The sequence below is a fragment of the Lingula anatina genome, unplaced genomic scaffold (genome assembly GCF_051362555.1).
Source record: "Lingula anatina isolate TDL-2025a unplaced genomic scaffold, LinAna3.0 unanchor82, whole genome shotgun sequence".
Lineage (NCBI taxonomy): Eukaryota > Metazoa > Brachiopoda > Lingulata > Lingulida > Lingulidae > Lingula > Lingula anatina.
Genome location: NW_028257603.1, coordinates 153,102 through 176,752, shown reverse-complemented (window position 1 = coordinate 176,752; position 23,651 = coordinate 153,102). Strand labels below are relative to the sequence as shown.

The window sequence follows — 23,651 nt, the reverse complement described above, 5'->3', positions numbered from 1 at the left end:
GATCCACTTCTTTATCTGGAAAGAATGTGTCTTTTTATAAATGCACCTGTTACCACATCCACAGATTTATTTGACGGTCCACAATAGAGTACTTGCTTTGGGTCCGACCCACTTCTTGTTGCCTCATTCCACTTCACAAAAAGGTATACAATCCGTATCCCTGTCCACGATTTCCCTGTACCTGCATCCAAGATAAGTTAAGCATATTATTATATTCATATTTATCCCCATTCTGTTAAAAGCTAGCCATATTTCTTGAGTAAATGGTTATTCATAGAATTTTTATTCTATCTTTAATCTACCCATCCATTTCAATTTTTCTAAATATGACATATAGAATATCTTCAGCTCTGTTATTAATGCACTCTGTTTCTACTATAACCACCTAAGAGCAGACATTACTTGAACTCCACTACATATATGCATCCCGCATGCCACATGTAAAGGCTCTGATTTTTGCTATATAAAACAGAATTATTCTTTACTTAGAGACTAAATAATAATTAAGTAAATCATGACATTTTGGTCAACATCTACCATTTTGTCACATGCACGATGATTTCGCATCGGAATCCAACACCCAGAAAAGCAAACCTTATCTTAAATCCCCCAAGAGTTGGAGGCCCTTGTTTCATGAATACTAGAAATAATTAAGTTCAAATAACACTGATGTCAGTTGTAGCTATAAAGAAAGCACCACAGTGACTGTAATTACTATAGATAATTTCGCAAAGAGAACAAACCTGGAGGGCCCTGAATAAGTGTAAAAGGTCTTGAGAGAGCTTGGCATACAGCTTTTTCCTGGTTTTCATTGAGGCGAGGCAAGTATCTTTTCAAAAAATTATTTTCTCTGTCTATGAACTCCTCCATGCTTGGGCCAGTCACTGAAAAAGTGAAATTAAAATAAAAAACATAATACCATAAATACATCACATAAGTCTCAAATTTAATTAATTCTCTTGATCATCAATTTCCCACTTTCCTTTTATTGAAGCAATCGGTATGGAGTGTAACTTCATCTTTAGAAAAGATTTTATCTGGAACATTGGCAGAGTTGACAGCAAGTGTATAGGCTTCAATACCATGCCATCATTCAGGTTTAAATGCTTTTGTTATGGAGTGATGAGCCCCTGATTACAGATTTTCATTAAGCCAGGGCATTATTTTGTTTTATCAATGGTAAAATCTGAACTAAGGGTTTCAAGAAAAGTTTTAGATTACAAAATGGTACCATTTAATTGGCATTCAAACAGTATTCTTAAGTGCTCAGGTATTTGAGAAACTATAATTCTTCCAATTTTACCCTAAAACTGCAATTATGATGTCAACTGTAAGATGATGTGTGTAAATGCTAATTAATTAAGTTATTGAACACTGAAGATTTATCTGTTATCCAAAAGAATTTAAGGCAGTAAATAAGGATTCTGAATTTTTGGCAAACACTAACAGTATCCTGAAAAGGTAATCCTCAAATTGCACATATTTCATAAGTATTATGAAAGGAAGTGTGTATAAATTTCCAAGATTATTCTGAAGTATTTTTGCTGTAAAAATTAATGTTGGTGTATGTATTTATGAATGAGGCTTACAAGCTTCGGGTTTAGAATCCTCAGGTAATAGGTTTCCAATGGCTATGCTCTGGGCAAGATCCGTGGCTTTGGCTAATTCATGCACAGCTCCTTCCATGCGTCTTAAAACATAAAACAACAATAACATTAAACTAAACATAAAAGATGGAACAAATACAGATATTTATAAAAGAAATTAAAAGAAGTGGATTCAATAATATCTAGGCAAGGTGTATGGCTTAATGGTTTCTGACAAATTCTGAAACAAATATTCAGCAATTGTCACAATGAAGAAAGAATACACATATCTAGCCATGGTGGAAAATGGATGGATGATTTCATGTACCTGTTAGGAAGGGTCTTCTGGATTATTTCCACGCAGCACTTGAAATCTCCATCTTCACTATCACTTTGCTCAAGAATGGCACCTGGAATATTCTCACCAAGTAATCTGAACAACACCCTCTTGTTCTTTCCTACTGTGATCAATAGACCATGGCCACACCAAATAGGGTCGCATTTGGCAATACTGGTACATGGGAAAGAAGAGTGTTTTGTCTCCTCAGATTTGTTCATCCTGGTGTAGATTACACAGATATAATCACCATACTGTCCACAGTCCACAATCACTTCGTTATCTTCTTCCAAGTTGGAATCAGTTTCCTCATGGAAGAACTCAATATTACGCTCTTCACAAAATAAATCCCCAAGGGTAAATGTTCCATAGTATACAGTTTTGTTTTCAGTCTCCTTTGCCTCCCACACAATGCTTACATTTTGGATAGTAACAGCTTCATCATTGGCCACAGCACAGGCTGCAGACTCTATTGCCAGGACTGGAAGAATCACATTCTGGTAATGTTCAATTCCTGCATATTTGTCCATCAATGGATGTGCAGCCAGAGGATCTGAAAACATTTTGACTGGGTCCTCCCTATGTGACAAGCAGATTTTGAAGTGCGGAGTAATGCCAAGTAAACTCACAAAAGGTCTCAGTTTCCCCATCTCAACACATGAATACATCAGGGTTTCCAACACATTTCCTGTTGTTAAGTGTAATGCTAATTTGCATTCTGGGAGGACGAGAGATTTGCCGTGACTGCCCTTCTTGCTTGTCTGCTCGTGTACAAACATGTCTCCAGACACATAACTAGGATATGCTTCTTGTTTTCTATAATTGTACTCTTGTATGCTATGCAACGTACCTTTCAATTTGTCTGAAAACCAAAATGAAGTATTTTGCAATTTAATCCAACAGTCAATTGGCACTAAAACCTCACTTTGAAATGGATACAGTTTGAAATCCCTCTCCATTTTGGAAGGTAAAAATGTTGATTTGGCCGTCTCATATTCTTTGTTGTAAAGTCTCTTGGACCATTTGAAGCATATATCATTGTATTGTCCACGAACTGGGACATCCATTAAACCCAGGGTTCCATATTTTATAGTGGAATACTTTCTTGGAAGGTAAGACATGGCTGGATTATTTAATGCTAAAGAAGACTCTTCAATTTTTGTGACAACTGGTGAGTACAATGCCTGGCCATTCTTTTGCAATTCCAGACTTATTTTCAAAATTTTACAGTCTTTGCTGAACATTTTTTCCCTGAGTGAATTCTCGTTGTACAACAAACAAATCTGCTGCATACTTTCCAAATTGTTGTACGAAGGTTCAGTTGGTTTTGTTTTTCCATCCAACATGTCACAGAGCAGACGTTGGACAATGAGGTCCATATATCTGCGAATCGGTGAGGAGACCTGGGTGTAAATGGGGACATTCAAATCAAAGTGAGAATAGTCTGCATCAGAATCATTTGGGTCTGAGATGACATAGCGTGCTGGTCGTTGCACATCAAACCAAGCTGCCATGGCACAGAACTGCATTGGGTAGTCCTCCTCAGATGCAAGACAATTCTTCAGATCTGACAGCCCTTCTGTGCTCTCCGCAAGACTGATCATCTTCTGCCAAGTTTGTTGTCTGACTGTAATGAACTCTGGCGAAGTTTGCGGTTCCTTCACATAATGACTCAGATAAGATGTTAGTTCTGCTATGGCACCATACTGGTTTTGCCAATCAGCTAGAGTTTCTTTATCTGGTGGAAAGTGCACTCGTAAAGGTACATATCTAAATGTTTTAGTCAGAATTTTTGCTATTGTTGCATTTGTCAAAATCATGAATTCTCCAATGATTCGCTCTGACATAGGTGACTCCTTGCCATCAGCATGCACAAATTTTGCAGCTTCTTTGAGACGATTGTGGCGTAAATGTTCTGCTGCTTTGTGCAGAAAGATTAAACTGTCTGTCAGATAACTGCCCATCTCTTTTTCAGAGTCCCTGAGAATGTCCTCTGAATCTTTGTATGACAACTGCCTTTTTGATCGTATGACTGTCCTTTTAATTTTTGGCGTACCAGGTAGGTCATCAATATTGCTGCCAATGGTGATGTTCCCATTTTTATCAAATTTGAAAAATACTGATATTGCAACTCTGTCCTTCCCCTCTAAGAGACTACAGAAGTTGGTGCTAAGTTCAGTAGGTAGCATATGGTATGGTTTCTCAGGGTGGCTTCTTTCGTCTGAATCTGGCATTTCTGCAGGATAAAAGGTTCTAGATCGTAAAGCTGCCTCTTGATCTATGGGATCCCCTGGTTCAACAAATGCCGACACATCAGCTATGTGAACTCCAACTCTCACAGTATCATCTTCACAAAAGTCCACTGATAGTGCATCGTCTAAGTCCTCGGAGTCCTTTGGGTCAATTGTAAAACAGTGGAGCTGCCTACAATCCTCTCTATTTGTGAAAAAGTCATCTGGAAGATGGGATGTTTTGGGTTCTTCATCTTCTGGAACTTTTTGAGATCTCTTTGAGAGACCTCTCATGAGGGCTCGCTTCTTTTTTTCAACATCTACTGGGAATTTCTGAGACAACTGGTATTGGATTTTCAATATCTCCTGGGCATTTGTGAAGTCAGTGCCAGCAGGTAAAACTTTTACAACATATCCAAGTGGATACTGGAAGACAGGGGACCACTTCAAACACCTGACCACAAAAACCTTGCTGTCTCTCAGTCGGAGGTCTACTGGTTCCCATCTCTTGACATTTAGTCTCCCATCTTTGTCTGATGAATAAACTGCAATTCTGTTGTCAGTCCCTGTAGGGTTCATCACATGTATTTTAGGTACTGTCTTGTTTAAAGGTTTCATAAGATCTATTCTGAATTCATCAACTGTACATACAAACTTTGTAAACTTTCTGACTTTTACCTGACTCCATGTCCCTATTACTTTTCCATGGAAATCGGTGTCCAAGTTGATTTTGTCAGATGTTGGGGGATTATTGAGCCTTACAACAACCTCAGTTTTATCAAAAGCCATCCCACAGTTGCTTCTACCATAGAGATTTATCCTGGGAACTGGTTCATTTCTTTCAATGGGCACTGCAAACCCTTTCTGTGCACTCTCTATGTTAAGAGTACAGATCTTAAACTTGCTCGGCTCCCTTTTCAACATATCCATCAATTCAATCTTTGAAAGATGTTCATAATAGTTTTCTTTTTGGTCTATGCCTTTGACAAAGAAATCATAGAAATGTTCATTGAGATCCCTGACATCATCCTCATCTTCTGCCTCACCCTCATTCATTTCTTCATCATCTGCACCCCTGGCATATCTATGTGTCTGATACAACCATGAATCCAATTTCATATCATGTAGGGTATTGGTGCTATGTTCATCTTCAAGATATCCATCTCTCTCAAAATGGATTTCATCTTGGATATAAGATATTTCTTTACTGGAAACAAACTGTTCATCATCTTTCCATTGCTTTTTTAAATTTTTGAAGATTTCTTCATCACTTAATTCGTCATCTTTGTCTGAGTCTATTTCAGAGGTACATTCTGAATCGCCAGAACCAGTCACTGAACTGTAACCAGAATCTCTAGCAGTCGTATCTGTGCAGATGCTTTTGGCTGTTTCATGATGTTCTACAGTTTCCTTTCCATTTTCTGTGCCTTCCAGACGTTGGTAATCTTTACCAAGAATCTCTTCAACAATCTCACACCCAATATCTGGATACAATGAACTTTTTACCCTACATTCATCAATGTAGTGTTTCCATATAGTACGACATGATCCAATGCTACAAAGAGTGAAAGGATCCCCAACCACCAAAATGTGCCTCCTTGCTCTTCCCATGGCAGTATTGAGAAGACGACTGTTCTCCAAAAATCCCAAAGCACCACTAGAAGTTTCACCACTACAAGTTCGTACTGTACTCAGAATTATTGCATCAAACTCAAGACCTGTAATACAAAATGTTCCATGGTGAGACCCAACATGCTGGATGTCAAGTCAAAGTAATCTTACAGCTAGTAGAAATAATATTTCATATCTTATGTTAATCTTTTCAAAATAAGATCTAGAATAATCACCCTTTGACAGTTTGCCTGCAGATTATTTAAAAAGACTTATACCATGAGATCAACTCTTGAAACAGAGAAAAAAAACTTTGTTCATAACCTAGTAGCAAAATGTTTCTAAGGTAAAATACTGCTGATTAATTTCAAATGCCTTACTAATATTGAATTCTATCAGGATGTCATATATTCAAATAGTACCCACAAAAAACACTTTTGACAGAAAATGAAACTACTTTAGAAGCTTACAAATCACCTTATGCAGTTCTGTGACTAAAGCACTGTTCTCAGAACTATGGTAGTTACTCAGACTCAGATCTTTTCAATGAGTGGAAGTGTAAATGTTACAGATATTGTATTTTTTTAGTCATACGTAATGTCTTAAAATTAGAACATTCCTAATGAGAGGTAGCAACAAATTAAAAAGCAAGTTACTATATAGTTCTTTTCTATTAATTTTGTGATTTTAAAATTATGTACCTGAAAAATTGGTTATGTTCACCCATTGAAAAAAATTGAGGCATTGCTGTATACATGTATATCACATTTCTTTGAATTAGGTCATTCACTACTGTATAGTCATATTATTTGATAAATACCCTGAATGTTTTCAACGATTTCTGTCTTGACAGCACCTAGTCCTTTCTCTTCCAGCATTTCTGACATAACTAGCATCTGAAAATAAAAATGAGACAAAACATGTTTCTTTCTTTCTTTTTTAAGCAAAATCTAATGCTGAAACAGGTCAATAAACTGGTACTGAATACATTAAAAACTCCAAGACTACAAGTTCAGAATTTCAACAACCTAATCAAGCCCTTTGAAAATGTGTTGTAGAAGAATCTAATATTGCACCAATCAACTTGAGGCATTTCCACTGTATTGCCCAAAACTGAACTGTAATTGCCAGTCAGTAATTACTAGGATCAACAAACAGTTATTGTGAGTTGGACCAAGAAACAATTGTGATATATTCTAAAATATACATGTAGCTTCTGGACTGAAAAAAACATTGTTAACCTGTATTAAACATCACTGATTATACAACTAAGGAAACAAAATCATACACATATTACATTATTACCTGCCCTTCATAGGGAGTTACAACAGCCATGTTGGATGGTTTAATTTTACCATTCTCAATAAGGTACTGGACTCGCATCATCACTTCTTTGGCCTCAGGTATGTTGTAGTAGGACGCTCCAGACCTTTTCTCCTCACCTCTTGTCACCCAAAATGAGAGAGGAGGAACACCTTTATCTGATCCAATTTCTGCAGCACAATGAAGATGACCTTGATAAAATGTCTGCCCAAGAAATTGCGAAATTTCTGGTGTACTTCGATAATTAATTGTGAGATGAAACACATGTTGGTTGCCACTCTTTGCAGTTGCTGCTGCTTCTGGAGCTTTTTCTTTCATTTGCTTTAGGTTGAGGTGAAAGAGACGTTGTAGCAGGGACATTTCAAAATGCTGGTCCTTTGCAACTCTGCTGTATATTTTTGGAAGTAGTTGTCTATTGTCTCCAGCTAATACAACAACAGTTTTGGGATCAGCAAGTGAAAGAGGCATAACCAATTCAGGCTCTAATGCTTGTCCTGCTTCATCGATGAAAATGTGGGTAAAAACCGGTGCCTTTGAAGGTCCAAACTTTAACAGCATGGATGCAGACAGTGTTGTTATTATAATCCTATGTCTATCAAGCTGTTTTTGCGATGGCCTGGTACAAACTGAGTACTTGACATCCTTGTAACCCTTCTCTTTCTCTATTCCATATATTCTCAGAGGATGGTCACGTTTGCTTGCTTGTTTGGAGTGTTCCATCAGTTTGTGTTCAATAAAAGACACATACAGATCTGCAGCACTGGAGAAAAAAAGGCAAAATCATAGTAAGAAAAATATAAGCCTGAAACTAGTATTCTTTAAAACTATATATCACTATTATTAATTTATGAATATAATTTAGATATTTGGTACTTTAACTGTCTCATTAACTTTAGTTCAGGATTTTCCTAGGGATTTATTTTTGTAATATTCCAGTATCAATGGCTAAACAAAGTAAATTACTGACAATTTTGTTTTCCACTATTCATCTTTATACTGTAACATGTATAAAAAGAAAAATGGCTGAATTAGGCAAATCTACAACAAAAGTCAAAACAAAACTGCAGATAGTTTTGCACCTGAAATTTTGCCCGTCTTCTACTGTAATGAGAAAAGTACTCATAAATATTACAAGATATAAAATTAAATACCTATCGAACTTGCAGCATATCAGGACTCTTTTTGAAGTATCTTTCATCAGCAGTGCCACTGCTTCTTTCAGAATATATGTTTTGCCAGTTCCAAATGCACCAAGAATAATGGTAGGTGGAATCTGCAAATCCCCCACTGGTTCAGAAAGTATATTTTTTAATATATCTAACTTTTTCTCTTCCAGACCATGTATCCTATAAATTGACAAAAATAAATAAATAAATAAATAAATAAATAAATAAATAAATAAATAAACTAGACAGCAAAGCTGGCAAATATATAGACATCATGCAGGAAAATAAGCAGCAAACCTGACAAAAGGTCAGACATTATGCCAAAAAACGTTCACCACAATGTTTTGGCCAATTTTGATGCACTGTTACATAATTCATCAAAACAGCATACTCAACTTTACTCTCTTAAAGGTACATACGAACCGAGCATCGGTGGAGCGTGGATTCCCAGTAACACATGTAAACCACTTCTACTAGATTCTTATATGACTCAAATAAATTCGACATGCCAAGGGATAAACTGAATAGATCACTCGATCAGCCATAAAAGACCTTTAGACTGCTCCTTTCTTTAAATTTGTGGTTGTAAATTTAACCTACTTTCGTGATCTACTTTCCTGCCCCATTGACATACAGCTTAGAATGCCAGCAGAAAAATCCGTTCAAACATCATTTTCGGGTAAAATTAAACAATGCCTTTTGGTAATTCTCTTAGCTATACTACTTGAAACTATATGCTGGCATTTGGTTGGTTTTTGTGACAAAAAATTGACTTTGTATGCATCTTTAAATTATGCACTACAGGTAACATGGACATTGAAAAACCAGCAAGTTATTGGTTCCACAGGAAATAAAAGCCATTGAAAATGCTAGTGTGAAAAATAAATAAATAAATAAATAAATAAATAAATAAATAAATATATAGAATAATTACCATAAATGTAAACCAATCATACTGATTTTTTGCTGCATCCTGCCTCTTTAACAAGTAAAGCCACTCAGTAAATTTAAAGAAAAGTGAAAATACGGTTTGGCAGTTATGGAGCGAACATCACCAAAATTGTGCAAAAAAAAAAAAAAACAGAATAATTACCATTGTGTCCATTATACAAAGCAACCTGCTTCTTTGCCAAACAAAGCCACTCAATTAATTTAAAGTAAAGTGAAAATACGGTTTGGATGTTACAGGACAAATGTCACCAAAATTGTGCAAAAAACCACAATAGTTACTGTTAATGTAAACTGATCATGCCAATTTTTGAATGCAACCTGCCTCTTTAGCAAACAAAGCCACTTAGTAAATTTAAAGTGAAGAAAAATACAGTTTGGCAGTTATGGGGTGAAAGTCATGTGTCAGACAATGACAGCAACGGCACGGACAGACAGACCAATCAGAATACATACAGACACTTATTGTGTCTGTACATAATAAAATGTAAACTGTTCACTGAAATTTCCTACATTAACAAATGTAATCACAATAACAAAATGATACACAGCCACATGTCCATACAAATTTGAAATTTATGTTATAAAATAAATTTGCAATGGTGCAATTTATATTATAAAAAGTGATTTTGACAGAACAATTAGCGTTAAAAATTATTTATTAATAACATAAAGAGAGATTGAAGAAACTAGCAAACAACTGAAATCTATGGATCCCATGTTTTTTTTCAAAGAAAATGCAAACAAAACATTCATCATAATATCTAAGTATATGTTGATGCATTTAACTGAAAGATATTGATTGAAAACTATTGAGTTAGAAAGGGAGATTGAAGAAACTAGCAAACAATTGAAATCTATGGATCCCAAGTTTTCTTCCAAAATAAATGCAAACAAAACATCATAATATCTAGGTATATGTTGGTGCATTTAACTGAAAGATATTGATTGAAAAGTATTGCGTTAGACAGGGTAGGGGTATATGTATACGAATATTTACTTTTTCAATTCCCCAGGTAGGCAGTCCCTCATTGGCTGATCAAGAGTGTAGTCAGGGAAGAAAACATCAAGATTTGCATCAAGTCTTTCCAGGGCTAAGTGCATAAGCTGAAAATTTGTCACATCTAACTTGAACTGCACTGTCAAATATGTACAGGTGTCTGGGATCAAAGGCAGATCTTGGCAACACTGGTCGGACAAGGCAAGATAGATGGAGTCTCTAGTTCGACCTCTGTCTATAAAGTCTTGGTAGTTCAACACCTCTACTTCATAAAACTCTGAACTTGGAGACGTAACCAGCTGAATATAACCTCGGCTAACTGAAGTGAGGAGCAGCTCCACAGTTTCCCTGCCAAACTGAAGAAGGTTTTCATCCATGGTAATTTTAGCAAAGAGGTGTTTGTCTGTTCTGATGTGGTGGAGAGAAGGAGGGAGATGTGTCATGACTTCGGTCCCTGCCTTTATTCTACAACTGCAAGAAATAAATGGGTAATCCTGATTTTTTCAAATCAATGACATTCATGTTAGTAACAATGGGCATCAACTTATGTTTCCACCATTAACTTGACATTGTTCAATTTGCAGATCTAGATCAACTACTATCATAAACAATATAACAGCACCAAAAACCAGAGAGACATGAGGTGCAAAATACAAATTACTTCTTTCTATAAAATTTACCAAATTTTGATATAAAAATGCTCTTTATCTTAGTAACTCATTTTTAGAAAACCTTAATTTCATGGGGGCATACATACCCCTGTACAAGGATAGCCTGCTCCTTTTGTTCTTCTATCAGCAGCTGATGCATAACACCGACATAGTTATGACGATTCAACTCTTTCTTATCAAAAAGTGATGTTAAGTTATAAGAAGAATCCCAAGTGTTTTCCAAATATTTTCCCACAACTTCCTGCAGAGGAGTTGGATTACTAGCACAAGGGATGTAATCAGAAATAACATGATCTCTTGGCATTTGCTTCAACTTTCTTACTTTAAAAAGTTTCCTTAACACCTGTTCAGTACCAACATCAACTTTTAAAGAAACACCAAGAAAAGGCCTCTGACCAAAGTCCAGTAACAAAATTTGCTCAAAGGTTCCAAAGATGAAGGTCTTAAACAACACTCGGAGTTCATATGTATTGTTATCCACATTGCTGCACACTGAGTCTCCAGCGATGAGTTGCACAGTGTCACCTCCATCCGTCTCTATACCAAAGTGATCTCTGTGCTTGAACAGTAAAAGAGAAGCTCTCTCCAGTGTCAGATCCTAGAAATGGATAAATTTTGATACTACTAAGCAATTTTTCTTTTTTCCTGTTTTTTTTTACATATAGCTGGTAGTTAGGAGGTAAAATTATGGTACCCCCCTCCACTCTCACTGGTGGTGCAATAAATAGGGAAAATAAATACACCAATTACAAATGAAGTGCCACAGATTACTAAAAATGTATACAAACACAAGTATACCACAAATGCAGATTCTAAATATTACAGTTCTTACCACTTTGCTGGTATCTACTTTGACAGTAAATGTGTAACCCTTATCATTCTTTATCTTATCTTGAAACTGTTTGTGAAGAAGTTGCTTGCCATCTTCTGTCTGTGGATTTGGTGTGATGTCAATACCTTTCATATCATACACAATCTAAAAATATTATCAGAAACAATGTAACCACAATGAGGTGTAAAATGGATTATGCAAGACAGAAATTACCAAAATGAATAAGATGCATCTTGTAAAGTTTTATGGCATGGGGTAAAGCCTGAATTTACCTTATGTATATATTTTGGTTTTCTAAATATCATTTTCTAATGAAATAATGGGTCTTTATGCATTTCAAAGCAATGTAATTGCAATAATGGTAGAGGGAGTTGCTGACAGTTCACTACAGGCAGAAACTATCATAACACCTGTTGTCTCAATCCCTGAAGGTATTTTGGTAGACAGTGATCTGCAAATAACTCGGTTTTATTTATTTATTTTATTTATTTTTATTTTTTTAGCTGTTGTATTGAAGAAAATATAAAATCAGCTTTGCTTACTAAATTTTTTTCTTTTTCTGTATCTTTCACTGCTAAGTAATCCTCATAAACCTGGTTGAGGTAGGGATAAACTTTGGTCTCTTTCATAAGATTCCTCAAGGCATCTTTCTGTGCGGCTCTCTGATTCCATTCACCAAGTTCCTCTTCAGAATGTGCAAACGGGCAGAGATTCAGATGGTCCTCAACCCCAGAGTACAAACAGGTTTCTCCATCTTCACAATGCCTTGAATAAGAGTCACTTACTTTTTAATTTATATTCTCATGATTAGATAACAGTTGCTATTCACTGTATGGGGATTTCTATGGAAAAAAGCCTAAATCAAAGAACTGAAATTGTACCAATTTTATTTTTCACAATCTTATTAAAAAGTAATCTCAAAATTCAATTAATTCCCTTACTCCTTCCAAAATCAAAAATGTCACTTTAAGGCCTTCCTTGCTGTACTTCAAAATATCACTCCAATTTAGTGGTGCCCAGTGCACAGCATCCTGCCTGCCATATTGTCATCACTATGGTGCCCACCATCTAGTGGTGCAGAAGGCATGGTGCCCTGCCTGTCATACACCACTATGGTGCCCACCATCTAGTGGTACAAATAACATAGTGTCCTGCCTGCCATGTGCCACTGTGGTGCCCACCATCTAGTGGTGCAAATAACATGGTGTCCTGCCTGCCATGCGCCACTGTGGTGCCCACCACCTAGTGGTGCAGAAGGCACGGTGTCCTGCCTGCCATGCGCCACTGTGGTGCCCACCACCTAGTGGTGCAGAAGGCACGGTGTCCTGCCTGCCATGCGCCACTGTGGTGCCCACCACCTAGTGGTGCAGAAGGCACGGTGTCCTGCCTGCCATGCGCCACTGTGGTGCCCACCACCTAGTGGTGCAGAAGGCACGGTGTCCTGCCTGCCATGCACCACTGTGGTGCCCATCACCTAGTGGTGCAGAAGGCACAGTGCACTGCCTGCCATACACCACTGTGGTGACCACCATCTAGTGGTGCAGAAGGCATGGTGTCCTGCCTGTACACCATTAGTTGGGTCACCAATTCTTCACTATTTTCTTCTTTCTAAAATCCACATGGAGGACATATATATATTTTTTATTTTTTTTACCTTTTGCAAAGCTTAAAGTCTATCAAATTAGGTGGTGGTTCCCGGCAATTCCACGGCTGATCGCTCCTGTTCAGCTGGGAGAGCACAGACTTATGTTTCTGTGAGCTGAAATGTCTCTCCAACTGTATCTTACTGTTGCACTCCTTGTAGCAATACTTGCAGTAGAACTTTGGGAAGCAGAATCTAGTGCCAGGAATTCTGTGCTCTGTCACATCATCTCCATCCTGTTTTGGTGCTGGACTGGATTGAGATCTTTCAGATGCAATCACCAATTCTTCCAGACTGAGAACTAAAAAAAAAAATTTAAATGTTTATGGAAATTTACAGAATTTGTAAAATTCAACTCGGCATGCATTTTTTCTTTAAAAACTAGAAAATTTGAAATGAAACATATATCCTTCAATTTAGGAGTTAGTTCACATTTAATTTCATAAAAGTTTTGTCAGGTGTGGGGAAAAACAGTATTATTTTTAATAACTCAACTCCTTATTCATACAGATACAAAAAAAAAAGAAGAAACCACCTTCAGTATTGCTCTTCCCAAGCTCAACAATATTCAGCAAACAAGAGGTTGCTAACTTTTACAGTGCCAAAATAAGAATAAACTATAAGTTTTAGCATCTAATGGCAGCTACTCCTGTGAAAATGCTTCAGCCCAACCACACAAAGAGACTATTCAAAACAAATAATCCTCAAATCAACTGATCCACAAGTCAAATATGGCAGACCCTACATGAAAGCAAGATGGTCTCACCGCCTCCACACAAACCATTAAATGGATAAAATCTCAGCTTCGGTTTAATTGCTAGGCCCCTGCAGGGACCGGACATGTGAAGGTGGAGACCATTACAGGATTAAGCAGTCTTGCTTTCGTGTAGGGTTTGCCATATTTGATCCACGGATCAGTAGATCTGAAGACCTTCTGTTCTGAATGGGCACATAGATGAGAACATAGGAATCAGTAACCTATGATGTGATGCGGCACTGGTCACTTGCATTAATTCATTACCTTGAGGCAGTTTGGAAGTAAAACCATTTTAACAAGGCAGCAAAGCTGTCAAATGTACACACAACAAGCCAAAAGGTAAAACGATTCTTCACTTTTCGAGTTATCTGTATTGCATATATGTTGAAAAAAGTGAAAAAAACAGCAAAACTTCCCTAAAAATGGCCAGATCATGCTGATTTTCGAACTTGATCTGCGTATTATGAATATTCATCAATTCTGTAAGTTTCAAGCCAAAAGGTAAAACGGTATTTCACTTATCGTGTTATCGGTGTTGCATATATGCTGAAAAAAGTGAAAAAACAGCATAACTTCCCTAAAAATGACCCGATCATGCTAATTTTCGAACTTGACCTGCGTATTATGAATATTCATCAGTGCTGTAAGTTTCAAGCCAAAAGGTAAAAGGGTTTTCCACTTATCGTGTTATCGGTGTTGCATATATGCTGAAAAAAGTGAAAAAACAGCGTAACTTCCCTAAAAATGACCCAATCATGCTGATTTTCGAACTTGACCTGCGAATTATGAATATTCATCAGTTTTGTAAGTTTCAAGCCAAAAAGTAAAATGGTTTTCCACTTATCGTGTTATCGGTGCTGCATATATGCTGAAAAAAGTGAAAAAACAGCATAACTTCCCTAAAAATGACCCGATCATGCTGATTTTCGAACTTGACCTGCATATTATGAATATTCATCAGTTCTATAAGTTTCAAGCCAAAAACAAAAACGGTTTTCCACTTATCGTGTTATCGGTAAAAGTGCACGACGGCGACGACGGCACCGACGGCGACGACGACAGACGCAGATGATGGCTATATGTACAGACACATCTGTGTCTGTACATAAAAATGAAATTTCCCTTTTAAGATAAATAACTTAATAATTCAGATGCCTTCAATATACTTGCATGCTTCTTTAAAGTTAACCTTACCACCATTTTTCTGCATCCATTCCCACAGCAATTTCTCCATAGTAGAGTGAGCATAGGTACACTCCTTTCCCCTGAAGCAGCGATTAGAGCTTTTAATGTTGACACACAGGTCAAACTGGTCCCTCTTAACATCTGGCAATTCCCTTATTTCACAATATTTTCCATCTTCCAGACGGACAACACACAAATAAGTATCTGGGTTCCATGGATGCAACTGCTCATAACAAAATCTAAAATCCACTGATGGACCAACGATGAGATTTTGGTTTTTGATGTAACATTTACGACAAGCATACTGCACCTTCTCCTGACACTTGACTTCACTAGCTGGTGTAAATGTACTTGCAGATGATATGGAGTCCAAATGTTGGATTCTTGCTGACAACACTTCTGTATTTTCTATGACTGTTCCAAGTGTATTTTTCATTGTTGGGGTTTTCTTGTCATGAGAATTTAATTTCTTCAGATTTCGTATGAAGTCTTTTCTGGTCCAGTTATTGATTGTTTCTAGATGCCATACATCCCTTTCAATATCAAAATGTGCCTTTGGGCAATCTCCGTCAGTACAAATTCCTTTGGCACATCTTTGGTACATATCACTTTCAGCATAACCACGTGGTCTTTCTCTTATTGGAATGCGGTTTCTTCCTGTACCAACAATACTTTCATGTACAAGTAAAAAACCCTCAACTTTCCAGCGATGCCCATTTTCACAGCAATCTTTATCTTTTACTTTCCAACTGATAACTGTCGGTTTCATGTAAAAGCACTTGCGACATACAAAAACTAATTTTCCTCCATATTTCTGTATCAGTTCTTGAGGAGTTTTTGGTTTGGGATGATAAGCATACCGGAGTTCATCAATAAAATTAAGAATCTTGAACTCCTGCCTTTGATCCTTTTTCCACAAAATCTTTTCCTCTTTGCTGTGGGGATATTTGCATTTCTTAACTGGAAAAGGCGAAAATCTCCCATGCAAATGAGCTTTGCAAAGGTCAGTAAAAGTATTGTATAAAGGAGCCTTGATCCACAACCACAGTTTCCCACCCTTGCGCTGAAGTAGTAAACGGTCTTCATAGCAATTTTCATGAGCCTGCCAGTCATACCAGTAAGCATCCCCACTGTTTTCAGATTCAACACAGCAAGAGGAGCATGCCAGTTGTATCCTTACATCTTGTAAAGGAAAATTTGCTTTGATCCCAACCACCTGTTCGGGGTCTCTCGATGAAATTTCTAAAATAAACATAAATAAAAGATCAACACAACTGGAACAAATAATTATTAGGACAGAATTCAGATACAGAGAGTTCTTTTTAAATTATAGACCCTTTTATCAAGACAAAACTAGAGGATCAGAGAGGCAATACCGCCTCCGGATATTGTACCACCAGCTGGAGTAAGCACATTTGTATGGACCCCCCCACTCCAAAAAGGGACACCATCACCAGTCTTAAATGTGCTTGACAAGCTCTATAAAATGCAATCAATAAGAGTTCTCAAAATATGCAAAAAAATATAACTAAAAATGGTACAATCAAGCAGATTTTCTAATTGACTTGCATTTTCCTACCCTTGATCACTCCTGTATTCTCTAGACAAAAGGCCTATGTGTTGTCAGTGGTGCATATATGCTGACAAAAGAGAAAATCTAGGGGCAACAATGGACACATCTCTGCTAGTTTTAAAGATATGAGAGGCAAGAAAATATGCAAAGCTCAGTTCACTGTGAAAAAGTGGGTCAAAGGTCAATTTCAATATCATAGTAAATGAATTTCTATTCAAGTTCAATAGTAACAATGGGCATTTCTTTGCCAATTTTGCAGATTTAAAGGCCAGATAACAAGCAGAAAGCAGTTCATCATAAAAAGTAGGTCAAAGGTCAATTTCAAGGTCACAGATTGCTAGTGTATTACTTCCTATTCAAGTTCAATTAGTTCAAATAGTATTTATGGACCTATCTCTGTCAGTTTTGGAGATAGAGGGGAACGGAAATTTGCAAAGATCAGTTCATGGTGAAAAGTAGGTCAAAGGTCAATTTAAAGGTCACAGTAAATTGCCTCTAATGACTTTCTACTCTAATTCAATAGTAACTATGGGCGTATCTCTGCCAGTTTTGAAAATAAAAGCATTAAAAATTTGCAAAGTTCAGTTCATAGTTAAAAGTAGGTTAAAGGTCAATTTTAAGGTCACAGTAAATTGCCTTTTTTGACTTTCTATTCAAATTCAATAGTAACTATGGGCGTATCTCTGCCAGTTTTGAAAATAAAAGCATTAAAAAATTGCAAAGTTCAGTTTATGGTGTAAAGTAGGTCAAAGGTCAATTTCAAGGTCACATTTAGATTGCCAGTATATGACTTCCTATTCAACTTCAATAGTAACTATGGGCCTATCTCTGCCAGTTTTGGAGATAAAAGGGAACCAAAATTTACAAAGTTCAGTTCATGATAATAAGTAGGTCAAAGGTCAATTTCAAGGTCACATTTAGATTGCCAGTATATGACTTCCTATTCAAGTTCAATAGCAACTATGGACCTATCTCTGCCAGTTTTGGAGACAAAAGGGAACCAAAATTTGCAAAGTTCAATTCATGATGAAAAGTAGGTCAAATGTCAATTTCAAGGTCACATTTAGATTGCCAGATTATAACTTCCTATTCAACTTCAATAATAACTATGGACCTATCTCTGCCAGTTTTGAAGATAAAAGGGACTAAATGTTATGATTTTGGAGTTACAATAATGTGCCATAAATTTCCTACAGAAATAATTAAAGGGACAAAAAATAGGATTAAAAACGCCTTTTTAGTGCATGGATTGCTTCTTTTTTAACTTATCTGAGAACAATTGCTATGGGTAAAGTATAAAATGGCAGGTAAATGGCCTTAATCAATATCGAAAAAAAGAATCATATTCACCGTCCACTTTCGAACCCCGGGCGTCAGCCATCTTGACACAGTTTGAAATAACGCGGCTTCTCGACTCAGATACGAGATGTAAACAATGCAGACAGCATGTCGTTTCGAAGGTGAGCGTGGACGTGAAGGAGAAGAGGAATTGCTCACCGAATCTTTGCAGGTAAGCGAGTTATATTTACCAAAAGTACTTTAAAATGGGAAGATGGCAGTGGAAATCAAAATGTCTGGCAGAGGAAGTTAAAAAGCGTAGATAACTGCTAATAATTAACGTTTCCTCGGGTAACGCACTCGCAGCCAAATCACTCGCACTGGGTACGTACTACTAGTTACATAAAGCGAGATAGTGCACTTTACCCCTGAGGTGTATAGTTCTGTAAAGCAGGAGGAATACCCTTTTCTGCTCAATGTGGTCATCTACCAGTACTTACAGACTAACCTCACACCATATTCTCGCAGGGGAATCCCATGAGATATACGATGTAACTCGAGTACTAGTGGGGTTAGAGGGTGTTCTTTGTACGGCACGTAACTACGTTAGCTTATTTGTAAATTTAATAATATTGTCAATGAATATGATTATAAGGAATGATTTTTTAGCCTTTCAGAGGAGGAATTGGTTGATACACCCCTTCAAGCAAGAGTGAAGAGATCAGGTATGTTAATAATTTTAGCAGTATAACATGGGATTATTTGAAAGGGGGGGGGGGGGGGTCCGCGGATGCAAAATTTGCAGCGATGACCACATGATCCACCACCTTTTACCAAAACCGAGTGAACAGTTTTATATTATAATGCCCATGTACATGTATTTAAAGTGACAAGACTGAGATCAGCGAGAGCCTCAAGGCCTTTATTATCTGTGCATTGTCAACTCTTCAATAATTTTATAATTTGTCAAATACATCCAAGGATTCAATTCTAATGCAATACTTGAAAACTTTTTTAGAATATATTTTAATGTCGAACATGTTTTTCTAAGAACTAGCCCTTTAGTAAATTAACATGTACTATCCAACTGTTATTATTAATTAACATATTGTTATGTACAAAGCATAAGCTGCAGTATCAATGAAGCATTAACTGGGTAGAGATTATGAATGAAATAAAAGTTTAAATATTGAAACATCTTTTATTTATATTTGGCAAAAATACAAGAATAAACAAAGTTTGCTACATAAGTTTAGAATTTGGCCAAATCATCTTCATTATTACCTGTCACATGTAATGAATAAGACATACACAGATTCTGTAAGCTAGAATGCATAATTATTTTCATACTCATTAATGCCATCTTCATAAATAAGCCTTCTATTCAAGCATTCACAAACTTTCACATTGTGCAGTACACATTATAGTATGATAACATTTTTGAGAGAGACTTATTAATAGCCAGGCTATCATGTTAAGAGTCTGATGTACATGCAGACCCATGAGGATTGCAGATCAACAAATTATCCCCCTCTCTGTCAGTGTATTGACTCATGTGAGCTGTCTCCATGCAAAGGGATGTGTCATAAGAAAGGACCAACCCAACTTACACAAACATAAATTGTTTCATCAGTAAGATATTCACACATACTTTTCCAAGATGTGCAGGGAATAAATAGAAAGGTAAAAATATTTCTTTAAAAAATACAGGCATAGCTTCCCTGCATGAATTCTAAATAATGGCTGAGTGGAGAATTGAATACAGGCACAAGTGTTCACTCAAACCATTTTTGTAGGTCTTAAAAGAAATGACATGCAGTCATTTGCCAAATACAGAATTTTATGCTGTAACAAAGTCACAAAACTGCAACTGGTGATCTTACAAAATCTAACAACACACTGGTTTAAAATCAAGTTGAAATCACAATATGCCACCAGTACCATATTCCATAATACATTTGATGTCATTTAAGAAGTAAATGCTGGACCAAAATGGTTTATTCTCAATATCAGGCATATGACTTAGGTTTGGGAGGAAAGACCACCTTGATTTCCAATCTGTCTGCATTATAGCATACATGTAAGTGCTAGATGGTTTGAAGTCAGCAGATTATGCTTTGTCACATTGGCAAGATGAGTTCACTGAATATATCCTGTAAGCAGCACTCGAAAGTCAGGAAAAGTCTCTCACTATCCAACTCGTCCCCGCTTTGGACCCTCACGAAAAGTTCATCTTTTTTTGGTGGAGAGCCATGGAGTTCCTCTTCCATGTAAAAAACTCTTCTTCAGGACTTCATACTGGCAGTTGCTCATAACCTTTAGGTCTAAAAAAGCAAATCAAAATAATAATAATAATAATTTATTAAGATTGCAACCCAGTGGGTTGAGTTGTACATAGTGTTAAGAAAATTATAATGAAAATAAAGTGAATATTTGCTTGAATAAAACTGAGTTAAAAGACTGCTAATTGAACTTTAAAATTATTGTACTTAGGATAAAAGACAACATAATACTATTGGAAATTTAAAAGTGCATACGGAATAAAAGAGCATCAGAATCTGTCGGTCTTAAATTGTGGCACTTTGTTTGATCTTAAAAGACGATTGGATTGGTCAATAAAGATGTGATTCAGTTTGTCAGAGGATTCAGTTATTTTGTAAAAGAAAGTTTTGCACAGATCTCTTCGTTTATCTAAAGTACACATATGCCAGGTTCAGGGTTTCATCATAGTATAGGTCAGGGAAAATAATCTTCAAAGCACGAGTTTGGTCAGTCTCTTAGAGTTTGCATTGCTCTATAGTTAGTCCTGGATGCCACACAGGGCAGGCATATTGTAGAATTGAGTGCACAATACTTTGGTAAAGCTTAGCTCGTTTCAGTTGATGGAGGAAATAGAGTCTTGCATTATGTTTACATTATGTGTCGCCAATTTGGAAAAAAAATTGATAAAAGAGAAATCATGCACCTATATGCCTAATATATGAGGAGTGAATATCAGCTTATTAAAATTCTGCTTACTCTAAAGACATGTTTTAGTCCCATGTTGGATCATCAGGATCCTTTAATTCCCTCTTCTTCAGCATCTTCCTCCTCTTCCATCTGCACTTCTTCCAGTTCAGGCATACCATAGGAAAAAGTTACCTTGATACTGCAACCAAAAAAAAAAAAGCAACAGTACATAAAATAAGATAATCGAGTTTGAGAAAAATTATGTAAAAACATAACTGAAATAAGTATAAAACTCAACTGAAATAAGTATAAATGCCATTTTTCTCAATATGATCACCTTAAATTATCTAGACTGTCATCTTCAACTGCACTAGTATTAACTACAACTTAATTTTGAAATTTCTTGATCACTTCATATTGGTTTAATCTCCGAAATACTGGTTGGAAGTTAAAATTGTATGATCTAAATTATTACTCTGGACTATTTAATACATTAGAGAGATGTACCAAACATAAACATGCAATATCCCCTTTCTGATTTATTTATTTTTAATGTAAAAAGGAGACAAATTGTCTTTAAAATATAAAATCAAAATACTACTATTTATTTTCACTTATAGTTGACATGCCATTTAACATTGGGTTAAACTTAGATACAATAACAGCTTCTGCACATTCATTTTGGGATTTAGATGCCTAAAGAAATAGCATCTTTGTCATATGTCTTAATTACTGTGGTATGCCTAGATGTTAGAGGCACAAGAAATGTGCCCTCGGTAAGTCAAAAATTCGCCCTGGTCATTGTAATGTATATGTAATGAGACTAGTATCTCCCACCATGTCCGTTTTTATTTAAACTTTCTTTGCTCTATAAACTAACCCAAACCCTGTCAGAGTCGACATATGAGCAACACTTGCAATTTCTGTCATCGATACCACTCATATTAGTTACAATTTCATGGCATATTTTGACAGACGAGCCTGACAATCGTTAAGATATACAACGAACACACGTAAATAAACATAAATCTCTGTGCTTAATAAATATTTTCACTGGTGTCTTATCTCAAAGATTATTGTAAATGGTACTCACAAATCCAGAAAATACTTCGCGGCCAGGCCATTCTTCGTATCCATGGCCACCCAAGCAGGTTTTCATCTGCCTTCTTCCTCGCCGGTGTTTATTGTTTGCCTGTCGTACATTTGCTGATACACTGTTTTACGCATGTTTTTTGTAAAGGTTGTTTCTTTTTTCTTTTTGTTATCTGTCTTCGCTTCTTCGAAGGACTCCCAGCATAACTGAGCCTCCTGTTTCACGTTGTCCTTTCCCGGCAGCTTGAACTGGTTTTAACTAGGTCGCAATACGAGAATCTCGCGAGATCCGGAAGTCTAGAGAGCTCAATTATGAAAATGGAGGTGGTTGTTGGTAAACCTCCGCTTAAGCGGAGGTTTTCTTTTTATTGTATTTTCCAAAAATGTTACAGAGCGATGGCGAGTGCCGGGAATGATAGATTAAAGGTTGGTTAATCGCGGAAAAGTAGTGTTAACCTTGGGATAAATCAGGATAAATCAATTTTGGCGCGAAAATCCTCTTTTGTGTCCTTTTAATTAAAATAAAGAAAAGGTCATTTTGGTTGAAATTCTTTAAATGGGAGGTGCTCAGAAGTTCCAGATGCTCAAATTTCATGAAATAATGTCATTTTAGACCAGAAGTTGTCTGCCTTGCCAATCCTTATGTTTTATTTTCCCGGTGTTCAAAATTTATTATACATTACCATACTGCACATTTTGCTTTCACCACCATAATGTACTTTTTGATACAGCATAACTCGAAAACCATATGGGATACAAAAAAACAGAGACCACCCCGAGTGTTGGGCTTTACATGCTCTACAAAATGCAAAAAAAGAATGGGTCTCTTGCATTAACGGTTCCTGAATTAGAGACAGTTTTCAGTTTCGATATCTTATGGCCGCTACTCCCGTGAAAATGCACCGATTGACCCCAAATTCACGGAGATGAAAGATGACCCTAAGGGTAACACTTTCCAATAACACTATTGGTTAGGTCTGTGTAGTTTCTGAATATCAGCGGAAATAATTTTTTTCGTAAAAAATTTCATTTTTTTGAAAATTTTGGCCCGTTTGACCTTGAAATAAAGGTCAAAGGTCAAATTTAAGGGCATATTTAAAATCTCCAAATATGACTTTCAGTCAGCCGTCTGTAGAAATTTTTCCCATAATTCCTAAGGACTAAGGGTGTATTTCCAGAGATTTAAATCGATCCAGGGATTAAAATTTAGATCGACCCAACTCCCTGGGGGTTCACGCTAAATTGCAGACAGATGAGCGAGCACCATAGTTAATTACCCCCTTACAGCTTTTAGTAGGCGGGACAGACGCTTAAGCCGGCCAAGCTGACAGTAATCTAGTGAGACTCCACAGGGATAGAACAATCTAAAAATCTATGGGAATGGGGTGTAAAACCATGTGTACCGCCAGCCCCTACGCTGGTGGTACAATAACAGAATGTAAAAAACTCAAATAATATCCTGAGAATACA

The 23,651-nt window shown here is 36.6% G+C and overlaps 1 protein-coding gene and 1 long non-coding RNA gene across 3 annotated transcripts in view; both read right to left on the bottom strand.

The window, feature by feature from the left end:
• Positions 1-23,651, bottom strand: part of LOC106166586 (3'-5' exoribonuclease HELZ2) — a 56,388-nt gene that overhangs the window by 11,555 nt on the left and 21,182 nt on the right. For both annotated transcript variants that reach the window (XM_086998331.1, XM_086998332.1), the window contains 13 exons: positions 15,299-16,531; positions 13,360-13,648; positions 12,248-12,470; positions 11,706-11,849; positions 10,960-11,471; positions 10,203-10,673; positions 8,240-8,434; positions 7,071-7,848; positions 6,586-6,661; positions 1,915-5,872; positions 1,590-1,690; positions 744-884; positions 47-181 (listed from right to left, as the gene is read on the bottom strand). In XM_086998331.1, the coding sequence (XP_086854457.1) occupies positions 47-181; positions 744-884; positions 1,590-1,690; positions 1,915-5,872; positions 6,586-6,661; positions 7,071-7,848; positions 8,240-8,434; positions 10,203-10,673; positions 10,960-11,471; positions 11,706-11,849; positions 12,248-12,470; positions 13,360-13,648; positions 15,299-16,531 (8,256 nt within the window). The remainder of the gene's footprint in view (positions 1-46; positions 182-743; positions 885-1,589; positions 1,691-1,914; positions 5,873-6,585; positions 6,662-7,070; positions 7,849-8,239; positions 8,435-10,202; positions 10,674-10,959; positions 11,472-11,705; positions 11,850-12,247; positions 12,471-13,359; positions 13,649-15,298; positions 16,532-23,651) is intronic.
• Positions 19,457-23,643, bottom strand: LOC147759119 (uncharacterized). Its single transcript, XR_015331581.1, has 2 exons — positions 21,159-23,643; positions 19,457-20,464 (listed from the first exon to the last, which is right to left on the bottom strand). It is a non-coding gene; the product is annotated as an uncharacterized LOC147759119 (long non-coding RNA).